Here is a 24,349-nt window from a genome sequence, read left to right on the forward strand (position 1 = left end):
CCTATCTCACAAAAGAACATAGAGTATGTATCATCTCTCACCTGGGCTGGTAAATAACCTCTAACCGGGCTCCTGCCTCCAGCCTCTCCGTCCCGCCAACATGTTTTCCACACACAGTGACACCAGCATCATCTTTTAAAAGTCCAGCTCTCATGGCTGCACTCCTGTTTAAAGTCCTTCAGTGAACCCTCATCACCCACCCAGCAGGATTAGCCTAACTCCTGAGCAAGGCCCACTGCACCTCAGAATCTTCCCAGCCTCATCTGTGGTCACGTCCCCCACATCCCTCACGCTCCATCACGCTCAACTACACTCAACTATGTGCAGTTCCTCTAACACAACTTGCTTTTCCATACCTCAGTGCCTTCGCATATGCGCCCCCCTCTTTGCCCAAAGTGCCTTCTTTGGCTCAACTACCAGCACCCCAGAAGCCTTCTGTGACCTTCTCTTCCCATATCTTATATTCACAGTCCTGCTTATAGGGCTCTGGGCTGGCACTGCCACGTTGTATCATTACCATGATCTTCATCCATTTATGTGTCAATAACTAAAGGACAGGACCAGACCCTACATACTCTTTGCAGCCTAGCAGCCAACAAAGGGCCCAGCTCATTGCTGGCATTCAGAAAATGTTCAGCAAATGACTGAACCCTTAACTTAAAAAGACCACACAGAAGCACCCTTTGCAGAGAACGTCTAGCTGACAAAGACCCCCTTTTCTCTGAGAACAGCCCCCAGATGTCAGCCGGAGCGAAGGTGGACATCTGACCTGAGCTGGGCCCAGTGTATTCCTCCTCAGGAAAGTGGAATTGTAGAAGTTTGTTTCTGGAACTACAACACGTAAACTTTAGAATTATAAGCTTTCTGAGGCATGTATACTCCACCGTTTGAGCTGTGCAATAAAGAAAGTCACTCCTAAAAGAAAGAAAATGAAGCACCAGTTAGAGGATTTCAGATGGCTTTCTGATTCCCAGGTGGCCCAGCCCTCTCCTGAGACCGTAAGAGATTCCTATCCCCAGGCTTTGTGAGACAGCCTGATTTCTAATAATCGGTCTTCTACTTTGTGTTTTAGCTTTACAACATTTCTGTTCCTGACCACATAAGCCAAACTTTGTCCTGGCAGAGTGGCTTGGGGCTTCTTTTCTTCAAAATCCTTTATTTTAATACATAAGCCATGCCTGGGCATAGATTAATCTGTAAATTAACATACATATGCAGAACTAGCAACATAATTTACAAGGCTCAGTGCAAAAAGAAAATGTGGGAATCCTTTGTTCAGAAAGTACAATAATAGGCCCTAAAATATAAAGCTTTTTCCTTTCTTCTGCAGTCTCTCTTTTGACTCATAATGGTACTTATTCGCTATTTAATGCCTAAGTAAATAAAGCCTAAAACTTTAAATCATTAACATGAATTTTATCATTTATCTTTTTTTTTTATAAATTTTTATTTACTTATGATAGTCACACACACACAGAGAGAGAGAGAGAGAGAGAGAGAGAGAGGCAGACACAGGCAGAGGGAGAAGCAGGCTCCATGCACCGGAGCCCGACGTGGGATTCGATCCCGGGTCTCCAGGATCGTGCCCTGGGGCAAAGGCAGGCGCCAAACCGCTGCGCCACCCAGGGATCCCTATCATTTATCTTTACATTGTGCAATAAGCGTATGGAGAATCACCTAAATTATGCACTCTGTATTTCTTGGCTTCTCCTGGAAGATGTCTCAAATTGACCAGAGAGATAAATCTAAGTCCCCCTAGGCACTGAGCTGTCTGATGGACTGGGATACTTTCCAGGACAAGTATAGACCCTCATAAAATCCCAAAGTTCCCAATCTGAGACTCAGGTCCTGCAAGCTTGACAAGTTCTGGGTCTTTCCTTCCCACCAGCCTCCAAATCTATGTGCTATGCCCTGGCTGGGGTCAGGGAAGTCAAGCCAAATGGCTCTCATTCTAGTAGCATGGCTGACCCCATCCATAGCAGACAGGTGAATCCTACGGTCTTTAAACTTCCACACTCAGTACGTGGTGGGCAAGAGACTCACTCTCAGCAAGTCACTTGCTGAATGTACCATGAAACTGCCATTCTGGGGCCGAGATGGCCGCCATTATGCCCAACTCTAAGACTCTGCTGAGTATGCACACATCCCTGACCCTCTCTGCATGCACATCCAGCCCTCACCAAAGGCAGAAGGCAACAATGCTGACTGGGTGAGGGAGGGGAAGTCTGGGTCTCAGGGCAGCAGCAAGCTGGAAAGTGAGTGGCCAAGAACCCATCCCATGAAGGAGGGTAGGCCATGGTAGTTGGTACCATGCATGAGCCAAGGTTCCAAGCTCCTAGCACATGCTCCAAAGTCCCATCAGTCTTCACTTATAAAACACATTTTCAAAGATAAAACTAAGAATTTCAAGTCATTGGCTACGGAGCATTAAACCCCAAATGCTGAGCTCTTTTGCACATGGAGCTCTGTGGGACTATGCTGGTTGTATGCCCATGAAGTTGGCCCTGTCACATGAAAAAGACCTCTAAACTTCATTAAATAGTGTAAGTACAGAAAGCGGAAGCAAAAGAAGGAAAACACATCTCAGGTAATATTAAAGAATTTTAGAGCAGTCAGAAGACCCACAAAACTTTAATATCATTCACATCTCAACCAAAGGACAAACTAAAGAGCAGATGTTTTTATTCCCTTCAACCTATACTATTGATTTGACCAGAAGATGTGGTATGTATGGATAAACCAGAATTAGATTTATAAGCATTTTCAGGTTTTATTCCAAAATATGCTTTTAGCTATTCAGAGGGCACTTCATGAAAGATAATAGACTCCTATGAAAACAACAAAGAGGAGGAAACATTACTAGTTTCCTTTGCCCTAATAACTTATGCTTTTAATGGCTTAGCAATTCAACATGAGCTTCACTTCACAGAGGCTTATATAAAGAACTTTCTGTTGGCATTGGCTCCAAACAATGCCTTTCGTATTTCAGGCATCTTTTGTTGGGCTAAGAGATCCAGTCGACTTTCTAGGGTATTGGAAACCTTTATTCTCTGATTGCCACTGTAGACCTCCACACCTCCAGCTGCATTCATAGACAGGTGCACCTCTTGATCAACTTGGACTTCCACACATTTTTGGGAGACTGCCATGTACTCAGGGATGGCTTTTAGCACTGCAGCCTCCACCAGGAGGAGGTCCTGTGGCCTGCAGCGTATAATTACCACGGGCTCCAGGAGCCGGAGCAGACCCTGGAGCACTAATTTATCCAGGAGCCCCTGGTAGACTTCTGGGTCGGCCACAATCCTGCTGAGTCTCAGCTTTGCATCATTCAGCAACTCTGAGATGAGGTCATCTCGGGCTCTTAGGACTGTCAGCCTTGCCTGATTCCTCATGGTGGACATCTGGATTTTCTTCTGCTGCTCTATTTGCTTCTCCTTCTTCTCATAATACTCCATAATCTTTAGTCGTTGGGTTTGCACAAGGCGTCCTTTCTCAATATTGAACTCTTCCTCAGACCTGGCATCTATTTCTTCTGCCTTTTCATTGGCTTCCTGTTCAATGAAAGCCATCATGTGCTTAATCTGCTTCTGTACGTCGCCATCACTTAGGGCCATGGTTGCTCCTGGAAAGGGAGGTAGAGGGAGAATTCGCGGGCCCTCTGGTTCCTTTGATTTAGGGCAGAATTTCAGGAATGACTTCAGAATGCCACTTCCTCAGCTATGGAGTGCAGAAGAGAGGAAAGGAGAGAGTGAGAGTCTAAAAGGAAGATCATGGAGACCATCTGTTCACTGCTCATTTCACAGATGAGGAAACTGAAGCCCAGAAAGGAAAAGCTACCTATCTGAGGTTATACCCTATAAGAACAGACGAAGAACAGTTGTGAACCCGGATTCCCTGAATTTTACTGCTCTTACACTCATCACTTTTTTTTTCATCATTAAATAAAAACAAAAAAATAGGGTAGACTTAGTCCAGAAGTTTTTTACAGTGATGGCCTAAGACTCGTATATCAAATTGAAGGGATGAAATGCCAAATTAATACAGAAATGGGAAGCGTAAGCCCATTTTGGGTTGGAGAGAGCTGGGGAGAACCCTAAGACACTCGTGGTCAGACAGGATTAAATCCAGGAAGGCTGTCTGAAGGCAGAAGTGTTTCAAGATAATTCAAATAATATAAAGGTAGGGGGTCCCTGGGTGGCTGGCTGGTTTAGTGCCTGCCTTCGGCCCGGGGTGTTATCCTGGAGACCCAGGATCGAGTCCTGCATCGGGACCCCTGCATGGAGCCTGCTTCTCCCTCTGCCTGTGTCCTTGCCTCTCTCTCTCTTCTCTCTCTCTCTTTCTGTGTCTCTCATGAATAAATAAATAAAATCTTTAAAAATAATAATAATACAGAGGTAGAATCCTGGTATGGTGGCATCTTGGAGAGAAGTAGGAGGGTTTATTGGAAGTGTTTTCCAAAACTAGGCATACATCTGAGTCACCTAGGGAAACTTTCAGAAATACAGATTTCCAGGCCCCACTATAGACTACTGATTTAGAATCTCTGCCATTAGGGTCTGAAAATCCATGTCTTAAAAAGCCTTCTTGAGATGCTTAATGAGCTCAGAAAAATTATACATGAATAAAATAAGACTAGCAACAGGGAAAGAAAATATTTTAAAAGAACCAAACAAATTTTGGAGCTAAAGAATATAACTGAATTGAAAAATTCACTACAGGAGTTTTCAACAACAAACAGTTTAGAGAAGAATGAACCAGCAAATTCAGAGACAAGTCATTTGAAATTATCCAGCCAGAGATACACATAAAAAAAAAAAAGGTAAGAAAGCCTAAGAGACATCTGGGATATCATTAAATGAATCAATATATATGTAATATGGGAGTTCCAGGGACAGAAAGCTTAGTGGAAGAAATAATGGCCAAACACTCCCCAAGTCTGAGGAAGGAGATGGACGTCCAGGTTCACAAATGAAAATGAGAAAGGAATCAGGCTGTGTCACTAAAACCAGTCAACAAAATACAAAGGAAAGCAGCAAGAAAGGAAGAGCGACAAAAAAATCTATTAGACATACAGAAAACAATTAACAAAATGGCAATAGCATGATTTTCCTTATCAGTAATCATTTTAAATGTAAATGATTAAACTCCCTGGAGTGGCTGAATAATTTTAAAAAATCAAATATATGCTTAGATATTAACTGTAGATTTAAGCACACACACAGGCTGAAAGTGAAAAAAATGGAAAAAGATATTCTGTGCAAATGGTAACCAAAAGAGAGTAGGAGTGGCCATACTTATGTCATACAAAATAGATTTTAAGTCAAAAACTGTCACAAGGAAAAAAGATATATAATAATAAAAGGTCAATTCACCAGGAAGATATAACAATCATAAATATATATATGCACCCAATATCAGAACACCCAAATATATGAAGCAAAGGGAACTGAAGAGAGTAGGGGCATCTGGGTGGCTCAGTCAGTTAAGCATCTGCTAACCTGGGATCCAGCTCCCTCTCCTCTGCCTGCCACTCTGACGACGTTCTCTCTCTCTCTCTCAAATAAATAAAAATCTTTAAAAATACATAAAATAAAATACTTTAAAAAAGGAACTGAAGAAGTAATAGACAGCAATGCAATAATATTAGGAGATTTTAATATCCCATTTCAGTAATGGATAGAATATCCAGACAGAGATCAAGAAGGAAACAGAGGTGCTTGAACAAAAATATAGACCAAATGGACATAACAGACATATAGACATAGCCAAAAAAGTCCACCCAACAGCAGTAGATCACACATTCTTCTCAAGTACACATGGAACATTTTCCAGCATAGGTCACATGAAGTCATAATACAAGTCTTAACAAATTTAAGAAGATTGAAATCATACCAAGTATCTTTTCTGACCACAATGGAATGAAACTAGAAATCAAGAGCAGAAGGAAAACTGGAAAATTCACAAATATGTGGAAATTAAACAACACACTCGAATAACCAATGGGCCAAAGAAGACATCAAAAGAGAAATTAAAAAATATCTTGAGACAAAGAAAAATAAAAACACAACGTATTGAAACTTATGGTATGTAGAAGAAGCAGTACTAAGAAGGAAATTTATAGCAGCCAATGCCTACGTTAATAAAAGATTAAAGATCCCAAACAATCTAACTCTACACTTCAAGGATCAAGGGGGGAAAAAAGAACAAACTAAGTCCAGAATTAGCAAAATAAAGGAAATAGTAAAGATTAGAGGGGTGCCTTGTTGGCTCAGTTGGTTGAGTGTCTGACGCTTGATTTCAGCTAGGTTTGTGATCTCAGGGTTGTGGGATTGAACCCTGAGCCAGACTCCACAGTAGGCATGGAGTCTGTGGGATTCGTTCTCTACCCCTCCCCATTCGCTATGAAAGAAATAATGAAATAAAAAATAAAAATAAAGATTAGAGCAGAAATAAATGAAACAATGGGGAAAAGGCAACAAAACTAAAAATTGATTTTTGAAAAGATAAAATTGACAAATCTTTAGCAGACAAAAAAAAAGAGAGAGAGAAAGAGAGAAGACTCAAAATCAGAAATGACAAATGAGTACTACTGCAGCCACAAAAATAAAAAACGATTATAAAAGACTATACTATCAACAGTTATATACTGACAAATTAAAAAACCCAGAAGAAATAAATGCCTAGAATTATACAACCCACCAAGACTGTGTTATGAAGAAACTGAAAATCTGAACATATCTATAACTAGTGAGGAGATTAAATCAGTAATCAACCCCCCCCCAAACAAAAGTCCAAGACCAGATGGTTTCACTGGAGAATTATACCAAAAATATAAAGTTTAATGCTAATCCTTCTCAAACGCTTCCAAAAAATTAGGGAATGGGAAGTATTTCCAAGGTCATTTTATGAGGCAGGCATTATCCTGATACCAAAGCCAGACACTGTAAGAAAAGATGACCATACGCTAATATTCCTAATGAACATAGGTACAAAATCCTCAACAAATACTAGCAGACCCAATTCAACAGCACATAGAATCATACACCATAACCAAGTAGTATTTATCCCTGTAATGAAGGATAAAAATCACATGACCATTTCAATATTTGCAGGAAAGCGTTTAACAAAACTCAACATCCTTTCATGATAAAAACGTTTAAAAAACTAGGAATAGAAGGAAATTACCACAATATAATACAGGCCATATATGAAAAGCCCACAGCTAACATCATACTCAACAGTGAAAAACTGAAAGGTACAAGTCTTTCCTTTAAGAAAGATTTAAGTCTTTCCTTTAAGAATAGGGAACAAAACAAGGATGCGCACTTTTGCCACTTTTATCCAACATATTATTAGCAATTATATAAGAGAAAGAAATAAAAGATTTCTAAATCAGGGGGAAAAAAGAGGTTAAATGATCACATATCTTATATCTAGAAAATCCTAATGTTTCTACAAAAAAAAAAAAAAACAACTGTTGGAACTAATTAGAAAATTCAGCAAGTTTGCAGGATATAAAATCAACATACAAAAATCACTTGTGTTTCTGTACAATAACAATGAGTAATGCAAAAAGGAAATTAAGAAAAAAATCCTATTTGGTAAAATGCTAAGTGAAATAAGTCAGTTGGAGAAAGACAAATACTATGCGATTTCACTCATTTGTAGAATTTAAGAAACAAAACAAGTGAATTAACAAAGAAAAAAAGAGTAAAAAAACCATACTCTTAAATACAGAGAACAAATTGGTTGTTGCAAGAGGAGCAGGTGGTGCCAAGATGAGTGAAACTGATAAAAGGAACAAGAGTAATTAGCACTGAGAAATGTATAGAATTGTTGAATTCTATATTGTACACCTGAAATTAATATAACGCTGTGTTAATTATACTTGAAGAATGAAAACTGAGTAAATAATGTATGCAAAGCACATAATAAGTGCTGTTATTATTTGTATTACTAAAAAAAGAAAAGGAAGAAAACAATCCCATTTTATAATATCATCAAAAAGAACAAAATACTAGGAATAAACTCAAGGATGCTAAATGCTTATACAATAAAAACTACAAAACACTCTTGCAAGAGTAACTAAATAAGATACAAGTAAATGGAAAGACATACTATGTTCATAGAGCAGAAGACTTAATATCAAGATGTCCATACTAACCAAAGCGATCTACAAATTCTCTATCAACGTCCAATGGAATTGTTTGAAGAAATAGAAAAAACAATTCTAAATTTCATACGGAACCACAAAGGGCCCTGAATAGCCAAAATAATCTTGAAAAAGGACAAAGCCAAAGGCCTCCCACTCCTGACTTCAAAACATATTACAAACCTATGATAATTAAGACAGTGTAGCACTGGCATAAAGACAGAAATATAGGGGATCCCTGGGTGGCTCAGCGGTTTAGCGCCTGCCTTTGACCCAGGACGTGATCCTGGGGCCCCGGGATCGAATCTCACATCAGGATCCCTGCATGGGGCCTGCTTCTGCCTGTGTCTCTCTCTCTCTCTCATAAATAAATAAAATCTTAAAAAAAATAAAATAAAGACAGAAATATAGACCAATGGAACAGAATAGAGAGCATAGAAATAAACCCACACATATATCATAACATGATCTTTGACAAAGGGGACAAGACCCCCAATGGGGAAAGGACAGTCTTTTCAACAAATGGTGCTAGAGAAACTGGATAGCTGAATGCAAAAGATTAAAATTGGACCTTTATCTTACACCATACACAAAAATCAACTCAAAATGGATTAAAAAACTTAAACATAAGACCTCAAGCCCATAAACTCCCAGAAGAAAACGCAGGGTAAAATCTTCATAATACTGGTCTTGGCAATGATTTCTTGGCATGACACCAAAGCAAAGGCAATAAAAGCAAAATAGACAAACGGGACCACATCAGATTCAAAATCTGCACAACAAAAGAAACAATACATTGATGAGGCAACCTACAGAATGGGAGAAAATATTTACAAACCATACATCTGATAAGGAGTTAATATGTAAGATATACAAGAAACTCCTACAACTCAATAGCAAGGAAAAAAATTTTAATGGGCAAAGGACTAGATGTTTCTCCAAAGAAGACATACAACATGCCCAGAAAGTATGTGAAAAAATGTTCAACTTCCCTAACATCAGGGAACTGCAAATTAAAGCCAAAATGGGATATTACCTTACACCTGTTAGCCATTTTAAAACAAAACAAAACAAAAACCAAAAAACAAAAAGCCCAAGTGCGCCAGGAAGAATAGAGAGAGATTGGAATTTGTGCGTTACTGCTGAAATGTAAAACAGAGTAGCAGCTATGGAAAATAGTAGAATTTCCTCAAACAATTAAAAATAGGACTCCTGTATGATCCAGCAACCTCACTTCTGGGTATTTATCTAGAAGAATTAAAATCAGGATCTTGAGGAGATATTAGCACTCCCATGCTAATCAGCATGGCAGCACTCACTATTCACAATAGCCAAGATATGGAAACAATCTAAATGTGCTTCCAATTAATGGATGAAGAAACGTGATATATACATAGAACAGAATATTATTCAACCTTTAAAAAAAAAAGAAAATCCATTGCAACATGGATGAGTCTTGACGATGTTATGTCAAGTGAAAGAAGTCAATCACAGAAGGACAAATACTGCATAATTCTGTTTACGTGAGGTATCTAAAGTAGTCAAACTTGGAAGCAGAAAGTAGAATGGTGGTTGTCAGGGACTGGGGATGGGGAACATGGGCAATTATTGTTTAATGGCTATAGAGTTTCAGTCATGCAAAATGAAAAAGTTCTAGAGATTTGTTGTGTGACCACGCAGATACAGTTAACAATACCGCATGATACACTTAAAAATTTGTTAGGAGGGTAGATTTTGTGTTATGTGGTTTTTTTTTACTACAATGAAAAAAAAAAAGAAAAAAGACAATGCTGTCCCAGAATGATGCACTTCTCACCGAGCTTGGAGGTAAAACAACCCAGCACTTGTGATAAAGACCAAGATTTTGGGTTTGAAGTCTTAGGCGAACTGTCCCCTTGTTCTAGAATGTAATTTTTCTTAAAAAACTGCATTTAAAAAAAAACTGCATTTTTTGTCAACAGAACACAATATTCTCTGCTCCTAAATAAGACAATTAAATGGGTGGTTTTTTTAAAAAAGTCTTCCTAGGTAACCCTGCTTGGTTACCAGCTTGGGGAGCCACAACATCAGAGAGTGGGAGAGAATGGGAGATCCGGGAAGCCCCAGGTTGTGTTGGAGAGGCAGAAGTGTACCAGACAAACCCTTACCCGGTGTCCTGCCAAGGGCCGGCCTTTGCTCTGGCGCCGGGAGTCTGCGCACGGAATGTGGAACTTGGAAGGCACGCTGGAACCTGGCACTGTTGCCTCCTTCTCTCTGCAGAAGACCCTCACAGCCAGACCCTGAGACTCGAATCCAAAAAGCCAGGCTGTCACTGGGGAAGACTGGCCAAGCCTGCCAAAAGGAGGCCAAGAGGGATTTCCTTGGCACACGGACAGGCTGGGGGCTACGCTCGCATCCTCGGAATCTCAATGAAGTTGGCACACGGCAGGCTCCAGCCCTGGGGTGGGCTCGCTTCATCCGGAAACAGATATGTGTGTGAACCCAGGCAGTCTGCCTGTTAATTGACTAATGAAAACTACAGCTGTCCTGTTGGCAGATCATGACCTTCTTTCCCTGTATGTGGGTCGCACGGGAAGCCAAATCCAAAGGTCGTTTCATAAGAAATCAGAGGAAGCAAAATTTGCCAGATGCTCTTTAAGAGTGCCACACCCACCACAGGGACGCTGGGCTGGGGTCAGGTCTGGGTCTGGGAGGGAGACATCCTTCCCAAGACTAGACGGGGCCTACGTGGGCACCGCCAGCTTCCACAGCTTGGGTGCTGGGGTCAGACTCCTGGAATTTAGATCCTAGTTTGGCATTTACTACTTCCGTGACTTTGGGGAAGCAGCTCACACCTCAAAGCTCCTGTTTCTTCATCTAATAGAAATGACAAGAGCATCCATGTGGTAGGATCATCGTGAGCATCAGATGGAAGAAGCGGATGTTGAGCCTGATGCCAGCTGCGGGGCTCTTCTTCATGCCTCCTAGTTGTCGTTCTCATTCCTACTACTGTTATCACTAGCTCTTCTCTGCTTTAGGCTTCATGGTCATCACAGTCACTCTTTGTGTCTATGTATAGAGTACTTAGGACTGATTTGATTTCCACTCCCAAAGAAAGTGCAAGCACACGCACGTCTTGCCTCCTGGTATTAAACTCAGTAGACCCGCCTGGAGCTTGGGAACCTCCCAACACTCTGTGGCCCCCTTATCCAGGTCTCAGGTGACCAGCCATAACCTTGGTGATGGTGGTGGAGTTCCGAATTCCAGGGCTCTTTTGGGTGTTGGGGGCAATAGAAGTCATCACACAGGCCGGCACCCAGGACCATCCCTGAACCTGCTGTCCCGAGTTCCTGCCTGCCCCTGCCCTGCCACCTCAAAACAGCTTGTCCTCGCTGGGCCTGACAGCAGCTGCCGGGTGGGGCAGGGCTGAAAGTCAGGGATTGAGCAAATGTCTCTGCAGGAATGCGCGTGCCGTGTAAAGTGTCTGGCAGATACAACTTCCAATCTGTCTGGGATGGGGATTATGAGCCCACATGGGCCTGTGGCTGGAGCTAAAGGACAAAACAAACCAAGAAATGTGAACCACACATGTCTGCTCTTGCTGAGGACACAGAGCCCTCCACTCCAACAAGGCAGGCTCACTCTGCAGTGGCGTCCACCTGGCCCATGCTTGGGGCTGGGGGCTGCATCCGGGGCTCTCCTAGCCAGTCCTGATCTCGTGAACCTGTCAGCACCAGGGTCTCTCTATCGGTCTCAGTCCCACCTAACAGCCTTCGATCGCACCCTTCTCTTGCCTTAAAAGCCCTCCTCCGCCTTTCTCTGAGTAACCTAAATCCCACCTGTGTCTTCAGGCCCAGTTTGAGCCCCACCACCTCCTGGACCTCTGGACTCCTCAAGATAATGACAGCATGGCCTATTTTCCAGATATAATTCAGGACTGGAGTCAGTGTCTTTGGTTGCTCCAGTTATTTTCTTTCTCCAGGAAATTCCTTGAGGACAAGAAGTGCCTTCTCTGGCAGGGGCTAGATGAAGACAAGAACTGGTTAAACAGGGATCGATTGGATTGAGGGCTCAGGAGTGGAACACAGGGCTGGAGTGGGGAGGACTTCCTTCTTTGTTTTTTTTTAAATTGTGAAATATAACACACATTCAAAAAAGTATGTGAAATTGTGAAATGTAAATATATGGCTTAATGAACTGTTATGTGGCAGATGTCCTGTAACCATCACCCAGGTCAAGCAATAGAACCTTGCTCACACCCCCCGACAGCCCTCCTTGTGACCTTGGGGAAGGAGACATTTTCAGAACTGATGACTTCGCATCCGTGGGCACGGAAGGGGTTCTTAGAGGAAGTGTGCGCTTGGAAATCTCTCTTCTCCAGCCCTCGCCTGTGTGGCCTGTGTGTACCCCGTGAAGTGCAGCATCCCCAGCACAGTGACACAGAGGAGGGGGAGGCAGGAACGCTTGGTGGGCAAAATACGTCTGTTAGTCTGGAGCCTTGCCCAGACCCTGGAGCAACTGTTCTTCATTCCAGCTGGAGTTTATAAGCAAGTCTGAGGGAAGACGTATCTGGGTGTGGGCTCCCGACTGTAGCCAAAAGAGAGGAAGCGCCAAAACTTGGGCCTCCAGACACTTAGAAATGACAGTGAGGGAGGAAAGGAGCTTTCCAGAGCTTGGAGCACAGGGTAACTTGCAGAGCCCAGGAAGCAGGTGAGGAAATTTAGAAGAATAATTACTGCTTTGGGGAAATTTCAAATACTAAGTAGGTGGGAAGGGGGCATTCTCTTTTTTTCCTTTCAACAAATATATGTTGAGGCCATATTGTGCCAACCCTGTCTCCCAAACCCACGCTCTAAAGGGGAAAAGGAACAGGTAAGCAGGTCCCCACATTACAGTCTGGTGTGTTAGGAATCAGCAGTTGCAAGAAAGTTAAGTGAATGAGGGGCTGTGATCCCTAAGCTCCCCTTCCAAGCTCATCGTGTGCTCTTCTCTAACATGCCACTCTTGAGACAGGTACACTGGGCAGTGGATGGTTTGAGACATGCCATCAGTGACCACAGATACCTCATTTTGGAGGCAGGTCCCCTGGAGAGCATAGCGAGTTGGTAATATTCGTTACGGAGATTTTATCCAAATAGATAAGAATTGCTCAAGGCTGCATGGACATCCTATTCAAAGCAACACCTTGAAGTTTCCAGAGAGGATCTTGGCTCAGAAATGTAGAGAGGTACCTGGCCCCCAAAATGAACTGGGATGGCAGCCAGGAAAGGACACGGGCTGCAGGCTTCAGCTGAAGGAGCGGTCCACCAGGCAAGGGCTCATCCAGGAGGGAGGGGACAAGACAGGCACAAGACAGGCACGAAGGGTGGACCATTTCGATACACAGAAAGAATGAGATAGTCCAGAGTGGGAGAAGGCTGTGCGCGAAGGCACGATGGAGGGGATGTGCAGGAGGAGTGGTTCTGGCAGCAGCAGACAGGTGCACGGTGGCAGTGGGAGTGAGCAGTGTCCAGAAAGAAGGTGGAAGATCAGCTGGGGGAAGTTTGAAATGTCCATTGCCGAGCGCTGGAGCATGGGGTAAAGTAGACTCATCACAGGCTTCTGAGCAGGGCTGTAACTTGGCCCAGCCTGGGTTTAGGAAGGTTAGCCTGGCTGCAAGCCAAACGCCGGGGCGAGACCACGTGGATGAGCGCTCAGACAAGAACACAGGGGCGGAGGTTTGGGATGGAAGGAGCCGAGGAAGAAGAGCCAGCAGCTTTGACGACTGGAGGGCTGGCCCTAGTGGCATCTGCTGCAGCTCCAAGCATGGGGCTGAGCCGCTCCGCTCAGGGTAAAGATGTGGGAAAGTGGGCATTATGCATGGTGCTCCCTCTGAAGCAAGCTGGGGGCAGGGAGTTGGGGGGAGAAAGCAATAGCCAGAGTTCATTTCATCAGAAAATAAAAGCAGACACCCAGAGAGAAAATCAGAAGTGGCCATTAAGCTTTATCTCTGCTTCAGTGGCTGAGGAATGATGGGCCACATACGGTCTTATTCCAGGAACGCCATCCCAGTGGCAAGGCAGGCTCTGGTTGGGGCCGGAGAAAGCGAATGCCAACAGGAGCCAGGCAAGTAATATGAACGAGAGAACAGGGCAGGATAAGAAGCATTCCACCCCAAATAATTTACGTTACGAATTCACAACTTAATTTCTCCTTTTTAAGCACCTGCCGGAAGGTTTCTTCAAAGCAGTCAGCTTCTCCCCAAGAGCCATCTGCTTCAAAGGTGCATAGCTAAAGGTTTTCAGTGATAGTTTCTCCCCCAAAGAGAAGCCCTTCCAATCCATCCCTGACTGAAGGGTGCCTGTCATCCTTCCCTCCTAGAAACACACTCCTTGAGCTGCCTGTGGGGAGGTAGGCACAGGAGAGTAGTCTTAGCCCCAGAAAGCCTCCCCAGGACCTGAGGGGGAGTATGAGGTCAGCGAGAAGCCTGGGGCCACAAGCACTTCTAGGAAGCGGGGTGGCCAAGCCTCCGGCCTGTGAGCCATGGTCAGGGACAGTCTCGAGAGAGTGCAGGTGCTCTGCTTGCCAAGAAACATATGGGAACAACGTTTGCTACCAGTCCTCTGCTCAGGGGACATATTCAGATGGCAGGTGCTGCTTTAATATTGATTTAACTCTCACTGTTACAGGTCCTGACCAGCCTCAGCCCTGCTGTGAGACTTAGCTCAACCCCTGCCCCAGGGGTGTGATTTGCAAGGAAGGGAACTATCCTTCCAACTCTGTCCCTCCCTCACCAGGCACAGATACTTGGACTCTGTTGGAGAAAGTACTGGTTCTGAGTGCCCCCCACTGGACTCACCTTAACCCTCCCCACAGAGTCCAGTACACAGCAGTAGGTTAACAATAATTATTTGTTGGACCCATAGATGAATGATGGATGATACGATATTGTCTCCCCCAAAGATTGTCACTAGCACAGGATTTGCAACCCTCTTTCAAACAAAAGAGAAAGGCACGTGAAATAGGGAAGAGGGCCTGCAGGGGCCCACCCCAGAGGGACACCTCCTTGTGTCCTGTCCACATTTCTGGAACACAAAGCTCAATAAGAAATTTTAAAATCAAAGTGATTTAAAGTGTGCCCACGGTCCTCTGTTTGAGTTTATTCTACTCAAACTAACCAACCAGAGTGATCCTGCCTCAGTTGGAACAGGGTCTTGAAAGACCTCTGCTCTGCCCCACATGAACTCTTCAGATGTTGAATCAGGAGGTCAGAGGCAGCCAGGTAAAGGTCTAGAGTGATGGGGGCAAGGTGGGGGCATTCAGGGCTCTGAGGGGCATTTACCAACCAACATGCATTATTTTAGGACATTTACAACCAGTTGGGCCCTGCCCCTTGGTATCTACTGGGAGCTCACAGTTCAGGACACAGCTGCTGTGTTGCATGTTCTTTTTTATTTCCCCAGTCTTTTGGTCTCTGTGTTTCTGTCTGCAGAGTTTCTAGTGCCATGTCTTCAATGCAACAGGTACTTTCCTCTACCATGTCCCATCCGATGTTAAGCCCAGCCAGTGAAATTTTCATTTCAGTTATTGTAGCCTTCAACTCTAAAAGTTCAGTTTGGTTCTCTCTCTCTCTCTCTCTGTCTCTGTCTCTCTCATCTGTTTCCTTACCCCCCCCCATGTTCACATTTTCCTTTAAATCCTTATATATATTTATGATGCCTTTTTAAGTCCTCATCTGCTAATTTCATTATCTCTGTCATTTCTGTGTTTGTTTCCATTGACTGATTCTTCTCCTGATTACATTTCCCTACTCTTCTGCACGTCTGGTTATTCTTGACATTCTGAACTTTGTGTTGCTGAATGTCTGTATTTTGTTGTTGTCCTTTAAAAAAAATCATGAAATTTGTTTCATCTAGCAATCATGGTCATACTGGGTGAACTTAGTTTTTATGGGGCTTGTTTATAAACTTTGTTGAGGGGACCTCTAGCCCTTTTAACTCAATTCTAATTTAGCCCTTCTACTCATGTATAACTTTTCTGGAGTTTCTACTGAATTTTCTGGGCATTCAACAAGGCCTCTCCACATTGGCTGGTTGAAAGTCGAACATGTTTCAGCCCTGTGTGAGTTTGGGGAACCAGCCCATGCTGCCTGGAGGTTCCTAAGCTAGCGTTGAGGGGTTTCACTGTGCGTATGCGCAGCGTAGTATCAGTAACACTCCCAAGAAGATAGTTCTGGAGATTTTGTTGCTGTTATAGTCCCTCTTTTCTGATACTCTGCCTTGAAAAATCTTCTTGGCCATCTCCTCAATTCAGCAAGACCACTATGGCCTTTAGATTCCCCTTCATTGTGCTGTAATTCACAAGGCACTTCCCCCAGAAATTTAGGGTGACCGCTGAGCTTGTCCCATTTCTTTCTTTCAGGAACCACAATCCTATGCTACGTGCTGTCCAATATCTGAAAACAGTGATTTCATATATTTTGTGCAATTTTTGGCTTGCTTACATTCAGAAGGTATTAGAGGCTGAGGGTGTCCACCCTAATGCCTAATGTGATGGTGCTAATAGGAGGGGACTTTAGGAAGTGACTGGTCATGAGGCCACAGCCTTTATAAAAGAGTGTGCACAGCTGTCACTCTGTACCAGGAACTTAAATATACCACAACCACCACCACTACTGCCTACCCTTAGGTGCTGCTTCCTCTGTCAGGAACTAAATTGTGTACCCACTGCTAAGCTATAACCCCTGTGCACAGTGTGCCCTGTTTTTAACTCTAGTTGCACTAGCTCTGGAGTCTGACAAGGAAAGCAAGAGTCTGTCATTTTCAGCCTCTCTAAGGGATGATCTTTTCTTCCCACCAAGACTCATGAAGTGGAGGATTCCTCCAATTCAAAATGTTGTTGTGATGCTAAGTAGCCCAAACATCCACCATGGAGGAACTACCATTAGTGAGTCTTGGATGGCTTTCTGGCACCCTTAGTACTGAAGCATGGAATAAAATCAGTGGTTTCATTTCTGGAAGAGGAATCTATGATCCAGTCCCCTTTGGAGCTTCTGATAGAGGGTCACTCCCAGATCATATGAGTATTCCTTACCAACAGCCTCTAGGGAAGTGTCCTATTCTATAGTTCAGCAATTGGTAGCAACACCATCAGTTATAATGACTGGTCTTCTGACCTCAGGTTGCAGGAGAAGACAGGAATACAGATGGCAAAATATTATTAATGGTTCTTGAACCAAAATTCTCAGAGACTAGGGCATACTTTTGAGTTCTTGGTATGTAAGGATCTGGGAAAAAAGGAATCTAGATGTATTCTAGGAGTTTGACGAGAAATGAAAACCAAGTGAATCAGTCTTACTGAATTTATTTATTGTTCTGATCATTAAGGACCACAGACCTTTAACAAATGCTGCAATGTCTAAGCCATTACTAACACCTTAGCTAAAGAAAATGATAACTGTGCGAGGTACATTATATCTAAGTCTTAAGAAAAAAGGATGCTGATAGGAGGCTTTGGTGGCAGGAAGGAAAAGAGGAATCGGTAGAGCATATGACATGATGCTGTGAAGTTGGGCCAGGTGGAGTCTGGGAAGCAGGTGAGCCCTTGGGAGAGAAAAGGCTCCAGTCTGAAAATATTGGGCATGTGTGGAGGAAAGTAGCAGAATAGAAGACAAGAATGGCCCAGGTAAAAGGACGATAACCATTCTACCTCCTTACCAATAATTCTAAGAAAGAGGTTCAGAGAGTAGAAGAGTAACTACTAGCAGTCAAGAATTAGGGATTCAGAGTGGGCACAGATTTATATGTTGACAAACCAACTCACCAAAATCTGGAACAATTGACTTGGATCCTTCTCACTTCCCTCTTCCCTTGAATTTTGTTTCTCCTAAAGGTCTTTATTTCTAGTGTATCTTGGGGATGCCTAGGAACTTGGGTGTATGATAATCCAGATGGAATGGAATTGCCCATTGCCTCTCCAGTTCACATCCCCTCCCCCCATACTTGCCACTTATTGTGTGGGAATCACAGAATCTGAATGGGAGCAAAATTCTGGCCTTTGGTTGGCCCTGATGGGCTTGATCAGTGTAGTCCCCCTTGTCACAGCAATGGTTTTAGGGATGAGCAGTAGCCCAGATATAAGGCAATAGCCATCGACATCATGCTGGCCACCATGACTGGTTCAGGGATGAACTAAGCTGATCTGATCAGAGGAAATCCAAGACATTTGTGCAATGAGTGAGTCAAGAGAAACTCTCTCTCCTCCTAGGCAGTATGGTGTAATGCCTGGATGACACAACAATTTGCCTTTTGGGAAAGAAGGCAACTTAAGTAGGAAGTTGACCCAAAGAGAAAAGAAAAACTGAGAGAAGTGTAGAAAAAATGGAACCAAGAGTTTTGATCAGGCCATGCCTGAAGCTCGAGCGACTTCTGGATGTTTTGACTTCTTTAGAAGTCCATATACTTCCTCTGCTGGTGAGGCCAAATGGGTTGACTTTCCTGTTTCTTACAACCCACAGAATCCTAGCCACTATACCAAATGATCTCTTGGAATCCATTTTTTCATTTCTGGGGTAGATGTGAGGGGCTACAAACAAAATGACTACAAAATGAATATATTTTAGAGCTTTACTGTCTTTTGGAATTCTACACTCAGCTTGGCTTAGGCAGCTGGTTGCATGGTTAGGAGTAGGAGATGGGAAAGTTGTTAAAAGTGAGCAAGAAAGGAGGAGTAGAGAAAATAAGAACAGGAGATTAAAACGCAAAAGAGAGGGAGAAGGCCAATGTAAACATAACATAGAAGCCTCAGAGTTACCTTCCTCTTCTGCATGCTGGGTCACCAAGCCCAGGGGATTCTGTGGTCTACATATCCCTGATCCCCACGGCCTCCTCTTTATTATCATAGCAATGCTTAGTTCAGACCTTCATGACCTCTCTCCTCATGCTCTCTGCCTTTGCTCTCATGCCCTCCAAATTCATTTTCTATACCACCGCCAGAGTGATCTTCTCAAAAGGGAGCTCTAAACTTGTCATTTTCCCACTGAAAAACTTTTGATGCTTCCCTTATGTGGAACGTGGGAAATAGCTGAGCTTTGAAGACAGATCATTTTGAAATCTATCCTTGCCACTTACCAGCTGTGTGACTTTGGGCAAATTTCTTCACTTCTCTGCACATCACCCATCTCAACTATAGTAAGAGTCCTTTGGTTACTAGTGACAGAAAATGACTCCATACTCATCAGGCAAAAGAGGAAGAGGAGCTCATTAAGTCAAGTGACCAGCTGAAGAATAGTACAGCAGAGTCCCAGGGATGACTAGAAAGAAGAACTCCCAAATAGCCAGTATTGTCTCTGCCCTTTTTGGCGGGTGGTGGTAAAGAAAGATTTGTATTTCCATTTTTGCTTCTTTTTGCATTTTTTAAAAGATTTTATTTATTCATGAGAGACACACAGATAGGCAGAGACACAGGCAGAGGGAGAAGCACGTTCCCTGCGGGGACCCTGATGGGGGACTCGATCCCAGGACTCCAGGATCACACCCTGAGCTGAAGGCAGATGTCTAACCACTGAGTCACACAGGCATCCTTCTCTCTGCGTTTTAGCTTTATTTTCTTGGATTGGTGATTTTGTGAACGATGAAACATGAAACATGAATGACAAAGCACTTCCAGGCTCACATCTTCTAGTTGAGTTAGCAAAGCAGGGGAGACTCCTGTTTTATTTTATTTTTTTTATTTTTAAAAAAGATTTTATTTATTTATTCACGAGAAACACAGAGAAAGAGACAGAGACACAGGCAGAGAGGAAGAGGGAGAAGCAGGCTCCATGCAGGGAGCCCAACGTGGGACTTGATCCCGGGACTCCAGGATCACACCCTGGGCCAAAGGCAGGTGCTAAACTGCCGAGCCACCCAGGGATCCCAGAGACTCCTGTTTTAAACCCCAAATTCAAACCTCTCAGGAAGGGCTCTGACTGTCCCATCCTGGAACAGGCACCCAATCAAGGCTAATCAACAGGGGTCAAGGGCAGGATGTGTAAGAAGATGGCAGCTGCTATTTAAAAAACATGATCACAGAGCATAAATTTGAGAGAACATTTAGCAGACGCAAATGGTACTGTTCTGGAGAGACAACCTAATAGATGTTCTCCACAAACTTTATCTTGTGTGGTTGTTTTGGGGGCCAAATAAGACACCCCACATAAATGAGCACCAAGTACTCACACAATACCTGGGCACAGTGCACAGCTCTGCAAATTCTCAATTAAATTCCCAATTCAAAAATTAATTAATTAATTAAAAAATAAACTCCCAATTCAATACAAACCAGTTCCCCTGCATCACTACTCCTGTACTCTGTCCACCCTAGATGGCTCCCCAATCCCAAAAAGTTGTGTACTGTTTCTTTCTACGCTGTGCAGGGCTCTTTCCCAGCCATTTTTATCTTGCTCCTATTAGCCTCTTTTTTAAAAACTTTTATTTATTTATGATAGCCACAGAGAGATTGAGGCCGAGACACAGGCAGAGGGAGAAGCAGGCTCCATGCACCGGGAGCCCAATGTGGGATTCGATCCCGGGTCTCCAGGATCGCGCCCTGGGCCAAAGGCAGGCGCTAAACCGCTGCGCCACCCAGGGATCCCCTCCTATTAGCCTCTTAAACCCCAGGCCAGTGATCCCCTTCTGCAAATCCCTCCTCAGCGCACCTAGGGCTAGGTACCAACAGCCTTCTCTGCGCTTCCAGAAGGCTGTTCTTTAGCTTCCAGTACAGCACTGACCGCATTATATAGTGATTACCTGTTTGCTCATCGGCTTGTTTCCGGCTCCCTCTCCAGTGATCGTGGCTTTCCAGCTCTTTGTCCCGCATCCAGGAACAAAGCCTGGCATCCAGTGGACCTCAGTAACTACTTGTTAAATGAAACACTGGATGAATCAATGAAGAGGAAGTAGAGGGAAAAGAGGAGAAGGCGAAGTATAGATTTCACTGTTCTCACACAGACCTGTGTGTGTTCTGACATTTGCAGTCACAAAGGGAGAAAAGCAAGCCCAGAGTCTATGGGACGCTTAGAAACAAAGTTGCTTCTTGTCCTTCCAATCCTGGAAATCAAAAACTGTTTTTGGGGGTTTTTTTGTTTCGTTTTTTTTTTTTTTTTTTTTGTATTTTTGTTTGTTTTAACCACTTAAGGCGTTATCTTCTTTGCTCATAGGAAAGTAAGCTTTCCGTTGAGATCTGGTCCTTCCAGCTCACCCATCCCGTTGACCTGTGCATCCAGGATAAGTCCCACCCACCCCCCTTCCACATACACACTGGTGGAATCAGCCCAGAGCTCTAAGTATTCCTGGCAGTCAGTTTTGGTTTTTCTATGGGCCAAAGGAATGAGGTCACCATTGCCAGTGAAGTCATCAGTGCATGATTCATCTGACCTCGGTTCCCCACTTTGAGGTCCTCTGACTTTCCCAGAGCTTGTGCCAGAGCATCCAGAACGTGGGATGCCATTTTCCAAGGTTCTGGAGCTGATGCTCCAGTTCCTTGGATCCCTAGTAAGTATCTTGGATCCCTAGTAAGTATCTGCCCCTCTGAGAAGTATTTTAAGAACTGAGACGAGGGACTCCTGGACAGGGTAAGCTTCTCAGAAGCTTCTCTCCTCCAGTCCTAGACTGACCTCATAAAGGCCTTCCTCATGTCTGCAGCAACTGCTTCTCCCCTTGTCCCAAAACTTTCACCAGGATCTCTCAGGACACATTCTGAAGGGCTCCAGAATTCTCAAGAGTGAGACCTGATTCCACCCTTATGGGTGAGCTCGCATTTATGGCTGAGAAAGCTGAGGTCAGGAGAAGAGAAGTGATATGCCCAAGGGTAACACTGTTACCTAATGTCAGAGCTGGGACACATGCACTTTCCCTGCTGGGGGTACTCTGGTAGCTCCTTAACCTTTTCTGATAGATCTTTCTTTTAGAACACTAGTCTCTATGAATGTTGCCTAAAGAAATGGTCCTGTAGGCAAAGGGGACAAGACAAGTCCTCCTTTCTTTCCCTCTCACAGGAAGTGGCAGGCACTGGCCTTGAACCAATACCTGACTTCAAGGCACTGTACCGCCTTCCTTAACCTGTCATTCAGTGCACACAAAGTATCTTCCAGATTCACCACATAACGCAAAGCAGTGGGGCAACGCCAATACCCACACTTAGATCCAAATGCAGAGGTCCTGTGAGATGTTCGGTGTGATTCCACGGAGACCTTCCAATAATCTAGGAAATCTTTCTGGGACAGAGGAAATCAGATTTGAGGTTTGAGAGTTGAGGCCTGGGAAGTGAGGCATGGAGGCAGTCCCCAAAGTGTGCTCTGCGTCTTTGCCAGAATTAGCTGGAAGCCTTTGGGATAACCACGTTGCCTCTCTAGGTCTGTTTGCTTACCTACCACCTCAGGGAGAGCTAAGGGAGATGGTCCAGTTGATCTCCGCAAAGCCTCTCAACACAGCATTTTCCAATTTTGTGAATCAATGAAAACAAGCAATTTCTCACATGTGGGGGTGGGTGGGGTGGGAAGGAGGAGGGGGAGGGGCGTGGTGTCATTGTGGTGTGTACCCACCCCACCCCCCCATGCCTAAGGATCAAAGCATCACTAGAGGCTGGCGAACGGGACCTGGCCAAGCTTGGCCCAGGCAGGGGGCAGGGGCATGGGCAGGGGCAGGGGCTGCCCCCCCATCACATGCGGAATCTCTGAGCAAGAGTGTCACTCCTCTGACATCACAGCCTAACACCTTCGAAGGACAGTCTGGGCCGCAGGGGGACCTCAGAGAACGGTGCGAAGCACGGGATATTTGCCGCATCCGGAGCCCGTGGGGTCTCCCTTTGCTGGCTGGCTGGCTGGGGGTTGCTTCGGAGGTTCAAGACGCCGTAACTCCCTTAGTCACCGGTTTCAAAGTAGATGATTCAAGCTCCGTGCGGTGAACAGCCCGCGGCGGTGGCGGTGGCGGCGGCGGCGGTGAACCAGGCGAGAAGCCGCGAGTCCCTGCTCGCAGCTGTGGGACCACCGCCACCCTCCCCCACCGCCCCGTGCGCCTTAAAAAAAAAAATTTTTTTTTTAACCCTTTCTCCCTCCCCGATTTCTAGTTCTCTTGTGCACTTAGGGCCCGATAGGATGGATCCTGCCTTCCGGGTGCAGTTTAAATATGTGTGCATAATTCTGCACGACTATTGCGTCACCGTTGAAGTCGTCGAGGTTCCCCGAGAGGCCTCCTCGGCTTCTTCCAAGCGCCGGGGCCTTTGGACGCTTGCGGGCGCTGCGGGCACTTGCGCGACGAGCCCTGGGCTCCTCCCGGGCGCCGGGCTCCGGGCCCCGCCCCCCGCTCCCCGCCCCCTCCCCCTCCCCCTCCCCGGCCCGCGGCTCCGCCCCCCGCCCCGCGCGGGGAGTCAAGCTAGGGTGAGCGGGCAGGCCGAGCGGCGGCGGCGGCGGCGGCGGGCGGGGCGCGGGAGCCGGGCGGGGCGCGGGAGCCGGGCGGGGCGCGGGAGCCGGGCGGGCGGCGCTCGGGGAGGCGCCTGGGCCCGCCCTCCTCCGGGGCGCAGCCGGGAGGGGCCCGGGCGCGCGCGGGGCGGGGAGAGCCGCCTGGCCCCTCCCCTCCGCCGCCCTCCCCAAAGTTGCCGTCTCCCCCGGGGCCGGCCGGTCTTATGATCCAGCGGATCCTCCGGGGGAGGCCGGGCCGGGGAGCGCGCGGGCGGCGGGCGGCGGGCGGCGGGCGGCGGGGGCGGCGGGGGCGGCGGGGGCAGCGGGCGGGCGCGGCGAGCGGGGCCCGGGCGGGGATCCGGGCAGCGGCCGAGGCGGCGGCAGCGCCCCGGGCCCGCCGCCCCCTCCGCTCGGCGGGGGCAGCCGCTGCATGGGGCCGGGGGGGCGGCCCTGCTGCGCGGAGCGGCGGCGGCGGCGGCGGCGGACCCCCCAGGCGGGCTGGGGCTGAGCCGGGGGCCGGGGCGGGGGCTCCGGGGGGACCATGCCCGGAGGCCGGCGGGCCGCAGCATGGCTCACGGGCCCGGCGCGCTGATGCTCAAGTGCGTGGTGGTCGGCGACGGGGCGGTGGGCAAGACGTGCCTGCTCATGAGCTATGCCAACGACGCCTTCCCGGAGGAGTACGTGCCCACCGTCTTCGACCACTACGCAGGTGAGGCTGAACTGCTGACTAAGGGGCCGCTCCCCGGCCGGGAACTTTGGAGCAACTTTGGCGGAGCCCCCTCGCCGCCTCCCCCGAGCGCGCT

General features: G+C 45.9%; 2 protein-coding genes across 3 annotated transcripts in view; one reads left to right on the forward strand and one right to left on the reverse strand.

Moving 5' to 3' along the window:
* Positions 1-2,893: 2,893 nt before the first annotated feature.
* ATP6V1E2 (ATPase H+ transporting V1 subunit E2) lies at positions 2,894-3,646 on the reverse strand. Of its 2 annotated transcripts, XM_055329395.1 has the most exons (2): positions 3,340-3,646; positions 2,894-3,249 (listed from the first exon to the last, which is right to left on the reverse strand). In XM_055329395.1, the coding sequence occupies exons 1-2, from the start codon at positions 3,612-3,614 to the stop codon at positions 2,934-2,936; spliced, it is 591 nt and encodes a 196-aa protein (XP_055185370.1). In that variant the 5' UTR covers positions 3,615-3,646; the 3' UTR covers positions 2,894-2,933. The 2 variants fall into 2 exon arrangements, with proteins under 2 accessions (XP_055185370.1, XP_055185369.1); XM_055329394.1 differs by having other exon boundaries at positions 2,894-3,646.
* Positions 3,647-24,047: 20,401 nt separating this feature from the next.
* The window catches only part of RHOQ (ras homolog family member Q), a 39,754-nt gene continuing 39,452 nt past the window's right edge, over positions 24,048-24,349 (forward strand). The window contains exon 1 of the mRNA XM_055328002.1: positions 24,048-24,255. Coding sequence (XP_055183977.1) covers positions 24,114-24,255 — 142 coding nt within the window. The 5' untranslated portion in view covers positions 24,048-24,113. The remainder of the gene's footprint in view (positions 24,256-24,349) is intronic.

The sequence above is a fragment of the Nyctereutes procyonoides genome, unplaced genomic scaffold (genome assembly GCF_905146905.1).
Source record: "Nyctereutes procyonoides isolate TBG_1078 unplaced genomic scaffold, NYPRO_anot_genome, whole genome shotgun sequence".
NCBI lineage: Eukaryota > Metazoa > Chordata > Mammalia > Carnivora > Canidae > Nyctereutes > Nyctereutes procyonoides.

What these genes read in the sequence shown, in the direction of transcription:
- ATP6V1E2 (XM_055329394.1), bottom strand. Translation starts at nt 3,614, where the DNA reads ATGGCCCTAAGTGATGGCGACGTACAGAAGCAGATTAAGCACATGATG.